General features: G+C 18.0%; 2 protein-coding genes across 2 annotated transcripts; one reads left to right on the forward strand and one right to left on the reverse strand.

The window, feature by feature from the left end:
- Nucleotides 1–1,375: 1,375 nt before the first annotated feature.
- Nucleotides 1,376–3,337, reverse strand: PGSY75_0714100 (hypothetical protein; the record flags this gene model as incomplete). Its single annotated transcript, XM_018784985.1, has 1 exon — nt 1,376–3,337. One exon carries the CDS (start codon nt 3,335–3,337, stop codon nt 1,376–1,378), a length of 1,962 nt encoding a protein of 653 aa, XP_018642486.1.
- Nucleotides 3,338–5,298: 1,961 nt separating this feature from the next.
- On the forward strand, nt 5,299–9,378 carry PGSY75_0714200 (hypothetical protein; the record flags this gene model as incomplete). The annotated part of the gene is made up of 1 exon (XM_018784986.1): nt 5,299–9,378. One exon carries the CDS (start codon nt 5,299–5,301, stop codon nt 9,376–9,378), a length of 4,080 nt encoding a protein of 1,359 aa, XP_018642487.1.
- Nucleotides 9,379–9,455: the final 77 nt, after the last annotated feature.

Consider the following 9,455-nt stretch of genomic DNA (forward strand, 5'->3'; position numbering starts at 1 on the left):
TATAAGTTCTACTAGTTAATCTTATATAATTTGTGAAAAAAAAAAAAAAGAAAACTTTATAAAAATATTACAATTAGATGTATTATAAATATATATTATATATATATATGTGTGTGAATTTACACTTGAATAATTTTTTCTCATTTTTCAAATGACAAAAAAAAAAAAAGTTTCTCTTTATTAATCCTTTTACAATTAAATGTATTAATCACGTTTTATACTATACCCCCAATTATTAATAATTATATTATTTTTTATTATATATATATATATATTATATATATAATAATATTTTTTCTCAAAAATGAAAAAGATATTTTGATAGTATGTACAACTATAAAAGTCCATCTTTTTTTTTTCTTTTTTTTATGAATCATTCATATATAAATTACAAAAAGTAAAAAATAAAATATTTTTTAATTTTAAAGAGGTCTTAATATAAATATAAGAGAACATATGATAATACTAAATATATATTAATTTCAAAAATATTTACTATATTATTATTACTAATTATAAATATATAATATATATATATGTATAATAAAAGGTATATATAAAATGATATAAAATTAGCACTTAAAATTGTGTAAAAAAAATAAAATTGATGAACTGTATTTAATATTTTTTTTTTTTTTTTCAATTCATATAAGACACCATAAAATAATTCATATTTCTAAATAAATGATTAATTCCTTAAAGTGGACCATTAAAAGAGCAAATGATTTTTTGATAAGTTCTAATGTGTAATTAAATATTTTATTAGTGTCTTTGTTATGGTATCTCTATTTTAAAAAATATATATAATGAATAAATATATATATATATAATAAAAGTTTTATTGTATTTTTTCTTGTTATATTTGTTCTGAATAAATCATATAATGAAAAAAAAAAAAAAAGATTACACTTTTATCTATATGTTATTTTAAAAAGAGAACATGCATTATATAAAATATTTCTCAACATAAAAATATCAAATATGTGCCACATTATCAATTGGGATATTATATATATATATATATATTTTTTGTAAATATATAAGTATATATTATATTAATTCGTAAAAAATATGTATGATACAAAATTAATAAAAAAAAAAAAAAAGCAATAATGAAAAATATATATTTTGGTAATAATCATTCTCTTCCTTTTTTTTTAATAATGTGTAGAGATAAAATATATTCATTATATTATTTGAAGTGTATCTCACTTTAGTTGGATTATATATATATATATATGTGTTCATTTTTTCTATAAAAAAATTGTTTCTAAAAATATATACTTTTATTTTATTTTATTTTATTTTTATATATATACATATAATATAAATAGCACTAAAAAAAAAAAAACATACACATATTTAATATATATATTTAGAATGCTTGGTTAATTTTTGAGAAAACTTTCTGTGTTGCAAAACTGGAGACACAATTATTTTTTTTTTGGTCCATTTCTTGAAATTCTGCACCTCTTTTTTTATCCACATAAGGAATGATAAAGTTACCTACTAAATCTTTGATTATTAATTTATTATTTTCGTCGTTTTTATTATCTAATGAATTATATATATCATTTAATTGTTCAGCTTTAATTTTAGTTTTGATTAAAGCTTCTTCTTTGGATACATCATTAATTGTTTTGGTTAAGATATCTTCTAAATATGAATCTACAGTTTTATTATTTAACCCCATAATTTCATTAAATAAATAATCTTCTTTTTCTCTTAATAAAAATTCTGCTTGTCTTTTTCCTTTTTCTTTACATTCTTTCAATCTTCTTTCTCTTTCAGCATATTTCACTAGGACAGCAATTTTTCTTTCTTCTTCATACTTTTCTAATTCTTTAGATAAATTATCTAACATTTCGGATATATATTTACCTTGAACATTTTCAATATAAGAATCAATTTTCATTTCTTCGAAATTTTCTTTTTCAAAAAATTCTTTTTCTTGTGCACTATATTCATCTATTTTCTCATATGCTTTTAATTCTTCTATTAAATCACTATAAGAATTTTTTCCATCATTCATTAAGATTTTTATAGCTTTACCTCTTAATATATTTTGTAAATATAAAACATTTTTCTCAAAATTATCTTGTTCTTTATTTTTAATCATAATATTTGGATATATAGTTTTCATAGATTGTGTTTTTTTTTTTTTTTGTAATTTTCTATTATCAATTGTAGAATATTTATCAGATGAATATTTTTTTTCTTCTTTATTTAAATATCTATAAAAAGTATCAATAATTTGTTTATTTTTCTTATTATCATATTTTAAGCGTTCTTCTGATATTTTTCCTTTAAAGGTATATCTATTATTATTAATATTATTATTATATGATGTTTCATCTAATGTAGATTTTATTTCATTTAATTTTTTTAAATCATACAAATTATTATCTATTTTGTTTATTATATCTTTATTAATTTTGTTAGGAATAACTCCTTCTCTTTCTAGTTGTAAATTAAAATTAGATGTATAATCATTCATTTGATCTATTAAATCTTGTTTTTCATTATATATTGTTTTTAGGTTGTTTCGTGTTTCAAGAAATAATATTCTCATATCTTTTGCTTTTTCTTTCTCAAAGTTTTCTCTTATTTCATCTTTTTTTTTATCTCTATTCTGTACTATTTTTTCTACTTCATAAAATATTTTATTTGCTTTTATTTTGTCTCTATCTACAAGTACCTTTTTTAATAAATTCATTTTCTTCTCTTGTAATTCTTTTATTCGTTTTTCTCTGTCTGCCCATTCATGATATTCAATTTCTTCTAAAATTCTTCTCTTCTCTTGTAAATTTTTTATATTTTCATTTTTATTTATTCGTTCCTCTAGTCTTCTTTTTTCTTTTAATTTTCGTACTATTAGGATATTTTCGCTATTTACACTTAAATTCTGTTCTAAACAAAGATTAGCTATTTCTTTAATTTCTTTTCTATTTTTTTCTTCCTGATCATTTATATTATTTATATCATTATCATTCATGTAGTCTATATTATTATCATTCATATTGTCCATATTATTGTTATTCATATTGTCTATATTATTATCATTTTCATCTTTCTTTAATTTATTTTCTTTATTTAAAACAATTGTTTGTTCCTCTCTTTCTTTATATTCATTTTCATTGGATATCTTCGTTTTAGTCTTACTATCGTATGTGATTTGTTTTTTTTTGTTTTTTAATTTTTCACCACTTTTTTCATTTCTATTATAATAACTTTTATCGTTTCTACGATTTATATTTTTTCTATTCTCATTGTGTATTATATTTTCATCATTTTCTCTATATCCATTTGTTTTGTCATACCTATGATGAGAACTCATTGTTTTAGATGAGCGAAAGGAAATGATAATATATTCTCATAAAAAATAAAAATAAATAAATATATATATATATAAATATTAATGTTTGCTTTATTATACGTATACGTTTTAAGAATTATCTAGACAATATATATTTATTTAAAATGGAGAAATGTTACTTTAAATATACTATTATTTATAATTTTAAAGGAAATTAGGATTAATGTTTTTATTTTATTTTATTTTACAGATACAAAAAGAAAAAAAAAAAAAAAAAAAAAAAAAAAAAAAAAAAAAAAAAAAAAAAAAAAAAAACACTACTGAAATATATATTATATATATATATATATATATATATGTATAGACAAATATTATATACTTTAATATTCACCTTTAATTTATTATTATAAAATATGATATTTTATCTTACACTTTGTGATTTTTTCATGATAATAATTTAATCAAATAATACAGTATATGAACTTATAACATTTCTCTCATTTTTTTGGAAAAATGATAATATATATATATATATATATTATTACCATTTAATGTTATTGAACAGACATACAATGAACAAACATAAAATGAAGATATCTATTAACAGACAATACTTAATACTTAGGAATATTATGCATTTTTCTTTTTTCTTTTTATGTGCCCATATTAAAATGAAGGAAACATATAGCATTAATTTCATATTAAATTATTAAAAATCGAAAAACTGACCTTTAAAAATATATCTAATTTTTTTTTTTTACATAATCCTAATTTTATCATAAGAATAAATATAGAACTTTCTTTTATAAAACCTTTAAATATATATATATATATATATATATATATATTTATTTATTTATTTCAGCATGGTCCTATATATTTATATAATATAACATTTGCCATTCTATTACTTGTTATATATATAAAGAAATTCATTGTAATTTAACAGAATAAATATAAAATAATAATAATAATAATAAAAGTCCTATATTCAATATATTATACTAATATGATATATATTATTAGCAAAACATGTGTTATATATACAAGTAATAATTATTTTTTCTTTTTTTCTTCTTTATTTGACATATTTTAAATTATTTTATGGATTCACAATCATTGCTATATTAATAATTTTATATTAGTAATATTTTATTTTATTAATTTTTATTTTTTAATTTATAATTTTTTGATATTACTAAATCAATTTAGGTTATATATATAAAATGTTTTTATACATTGAAAAAAAAAAAAAAAAAAAAAAAAAAAAGTGGTGGTTTTAAAATGATATTATATATAAATATATATATATATATTTTTGATTATTTATATAGAACATATTTCTTTTTTCTTATATAAAAAAAAGTACTTGGACATTATTATATATAATATTTATTTTCTTCTATTAATAATTTACAAATTTATTTTTAAAATGTATTCAAGTTTAAAAAAATTTAATTTAATTTTAAATTTATCTGTGCACAGTATATAAGCATCTAATCATTTTCTTATTTTTATTTTTTAAAATTGTAAAAAAAATATTGTGTTTATAAAATATTATATATATATATATATATATATTTATATATATATAATAGTATAATTTACGTCCGCAAAAAAAAAAAAAAAATATATATATATATATAATAATATATATATATATATATATATATTATATAATAAATTGTTTTATATAAAATAATATTTATATTTTAATAAATTATAACCTTTATTTTATTTTTTTTTATTTTATTTTAATTTTTTTTTTTTTTGTACAATTAATTAAAAAAAAAAAAAAAAAAAATCATATATATTATATATATATATATGTATAATACATATTTGTGATATTTTAATTTTGTGATAAATATTATTATTAAGATTTATCTTTTTATATATCGGAAATATAAAGAATTATGTACGCTTTGAGTTTTTAATAATTTTTTTTTGAATATATTATGTAAAAATAAAATAAGGAAAAGATGAATTTTTTATCCTCTAATAAAAATAATATAAGAAGTACGAAATCTGAAGTAATAGCAAAAGTAAAGGTTGATAATAAAAGTAATAATAATGAGAATTATATAAATGAGGAAGTTGGAAGTATGAGATATAATAATTATAACATGAATAGTATGAATCGTAATAATAGTAATCATATGAATAATAATGTGAATAATAATGATAATGATATTGATCACCATGTTATGAATAAGCAGCATATTAATAATAATAACAATTTAAATTTTATAATTGATGATAATAATATAAATAATCATAATGATATTGATAAGAGGTCTGAAATATATTATTCTAATAAAGCTTATGATCCTGAATATTTATATAATAGTAATAAACTTTCAAATAATATAAAAATAACAAGAAATCATACGTCAACACATAGAATGATATCTCCACGTAGAGAATCCATAAATATATTTTCATCTAAAATAAATAGAACTTCTAATATATATAGAAATTATGATGATAAATTATCATATGCAGCTTTATATGCTTCAAATAATAAAAAAAAAAATACTTTAGATAAAATATCCATTCCAGAATCTAATGATAGTTTTAAAACACAAACAAATTCACAAATTGTTGAACAGTCTATTGAATTATTAAAACATTTAATGAATCAGGATCGACGTAGTATTTCTTCCGTACATGAAAGTGAAAGGAAAAATAAACTCATGTATAAATTGATTGATAATATGAAAAGACATGGAGATAAAAATGAACATTCTCATTCTCATAATAATAATAATAATAATAATAATAATAATGAAGAGTATAATAACTCCATAGATTTGTATAAAAAAAAAATTGATATGTTAAATTTAAAATTCCTTAAGTTAAAAAATGAATATACTCATGCAAATAATGAAAATATTATTCTAAAAAAACAAATAAGATGTATGAAAGATAATTATCATTTATTAAATCAGAAACGTTCAACTGTCTCTTTTTCTAGAGACCTTTCACAACAACGTCAACAAAATGAACATAAGGATTATCATCAACAAGATTTAGATACATCAAATGAATATTCCAAGGTTAAATATAATAATGATATACATGATGTTAAAATTAATAATAAATCCATGAGTCATAATCATAATAATATATTATCATCATCATTATCTTCTCCACTTTCTGGTAATAAAAAAAATATTCCTAATGAAGCAAACAATGATTATTATTCACAAACGTTTATAGACCCTTCAGAAAATAACAATAATAATAATATTAATAATAATAGGAGAAAAACATATACAGCATCTGTTCATTTGAATAGAGCATCTAATAATACTTTTTTACCAACTAGTAATAAAGTAGATGAAAATTATATAAACAAAATAAGGGAAGAAATAAAATTAGAATTGACACAAGAAATAACAAATAAGTTAGAAAAAAAATATAATGAACAATTATCTGAATTAAAAAAAAAAATGGAAGGTGAAGTAAAACTTTCATCCTCTAAAGAATTGATTAAAAATAAAGATACTTCAGAAAATACATGTATGTATGAAAAAGGAAAAAAGGAAATGAAAATTTCAATTGATAATCTTTTTAGTAATGTACAAAAAGAAGTAGAGGAACAAATTAATGATATAATAAATGATTATAAAAATAAATTTACAGATACTTTTAAACACTTTTTAAATAATAACAATCATCAGAAAGAGAATGACGAACAAGAACATGTTCCTAATGATGAAAATGGAAAAGAGGAAGACAAAATCATGCCTGATGAATTATTTAATGATAAAATTAATGAATGCTTAAATTTGCTTGATAAAATTGCTCAAGGAAATAAAGAAAAGGATATAAAAAAAGCCGAAGAAACTAAAAATGAAACAATAAATGAAACAATAAATATAATTAATTCTTTGAATACAATTAATGAAGATATGAATAATATAGATGATTTAATATATAATATTAATTCTACTATTAATGAAAATAATATTTTAAACAATGAAGAGGATGATTATCTAGAAGATTTAAATATTTTAAAAAAAAGGCGTTCCAAGAGTATAGAATCTGTCGGATCAGAAAATTTTGAAGAATGGAAAAAAAAGCAAGAATTACATTCAAACAACAATATTAAAGAACATAAATTATTTTTTCAAGTTATAGAAACAAACGAAGAAGAATATGCACATGAACTATCTGCTAATGATTTAAAAAATGTGATTGATAATGTGCATAATAATGATAATAATTTTAATGACGATTATAATAAAGATTCGACTTATAATAATGATCAATTAATTAATCCATTTATAGATGAAAAAATACAAAATGTGACAGAAATGTTTAAGATGGATAACGTGGTAGATGATAAAAAAAAGTTCGATGAGGAAACAAATTATGATATACATAAAAAGAATAATATAAATGAAAATGAAGAATTAAACACTGATGAATTGAATATGAACATATCTATAAATGGCGAAGATATGGATAAAATATGTGATGATAACAAAATATGTGATGATAATAAAATATATGATGATAACAAAATATGTGATGATAATAAAATATATGATGATAATAAAATATATGATGATAACAAAATATATGATGATAACAAAATATGTGATGATAACAAAATATGTGATGATAACAAAATATGTGATGATAACAAAATATGTGATGATAACAAAAGACATGATGGTGATATAATAAATTATAATGAAGAGGATTATGGTTCCCCCATTAGGGTAGATGAAAATAATGAGAATGAAAAAGACAAAAAAAAAAGTAAATGGAAAAGTTTATTTTCAAGTAAAAAAACAAAGAAGAAAAATTTAAGCGATAATTTTGGTAATGATACAGAATTATGGGCAAAAAGTGAAAATGATGATAATAATAATAATAATAATAATAATAATAATGTTAATTACTTTAATAATGATATTATTGATAATTCTTATAATATTAATAATAATTATAACAGCGATTATAAAAATAATCTTTTTAATAATATGAATAATGTATCAACAAATATACATATTGAAAAAGGTGAAATGAACTTAATTAGAAATGATATAAATAATAATGAAGATGCAGAAAAAGATAAAGTTAATTATGAATATTCAAATAATGTTTTTAAAAATTGTAAAGATAAATTATCAACTGATATTCATAATAAAACGACACCACTTGAATTTAATTATAATGAGAATAATTATTATAATGACAATAAGAATATACAAAATAATATTAATAAATATAATAATGTTAATACATATGATAATACATATGATAATACATATGATAATACATATGATAATACATATAATAATACATATAATAATACATATAACAATTCATATAATAATAATAGTCCTTTTGGTTATGAAAATAATAATGAAAGGGCAGAACGAAATTTTATAAATTCTTCTATTTATTCATATAATACAAATATGAATAATCAAGAAGGACACAATAACGTTTGTTCTTCTACTGCAATATATAATAACATAAATAATATGAATGTGCATATGAAAAGAAATAATTCAGTACATATAAATAATCAGGTTGTGTTTAATGAATATGAACAAATGAATATAGAAAATGTAAATTTCAATTCACAAAATGTAGAAAATAATTTGAACATATATAATAATAATAATAATAATAGAAGTTATACAAATTATACAAATAATATGAATGATGAAAAAAATAATCAGTATAATTTATTTTGCAATATTAATAATGGAGACAACAACAACAACAATAATAATAATAATATTAATTACAATAATAGTAATTACAATAATAGTAATTACAATAATAATAGTATCAATTTTCAAAATGAATATAATCATATACGCTTTGATGATAATTCATCTTCACATATAACACAACACCCATATAGTAAAACCTCAAATATTATGAGAATAAATACAACGGCATTAAATACAAGTAAAAATTATACAAGCGATTTATATCAAACAAATAAAAGTAGATTATCAACAAAAAGTGAAATACACTATAATTCATTGAAATCTCAAAAAAAGAAAAACCTTGAAGACCTTTTTTCTTAAATTGATTGATTAATATTTTTTTTCTCTTGATTTTTTATTTTGAACATAATATGTAATATATAAAAGTTATATATTGA

Source organism: Plasmodium gaboni, chromosome 7 (genome assembly GCF_001602025.1).
Source record: "Plasmodium gaboni strain SY75 chromosome 7, whole genome shotgun sequence".
Lineage (NCBI taxonomy): Eukaryota > Apicomplexa > Aconoidasida > Haemosporida > Plasmodiidae > Plasmodium > Plasmodium gaboni.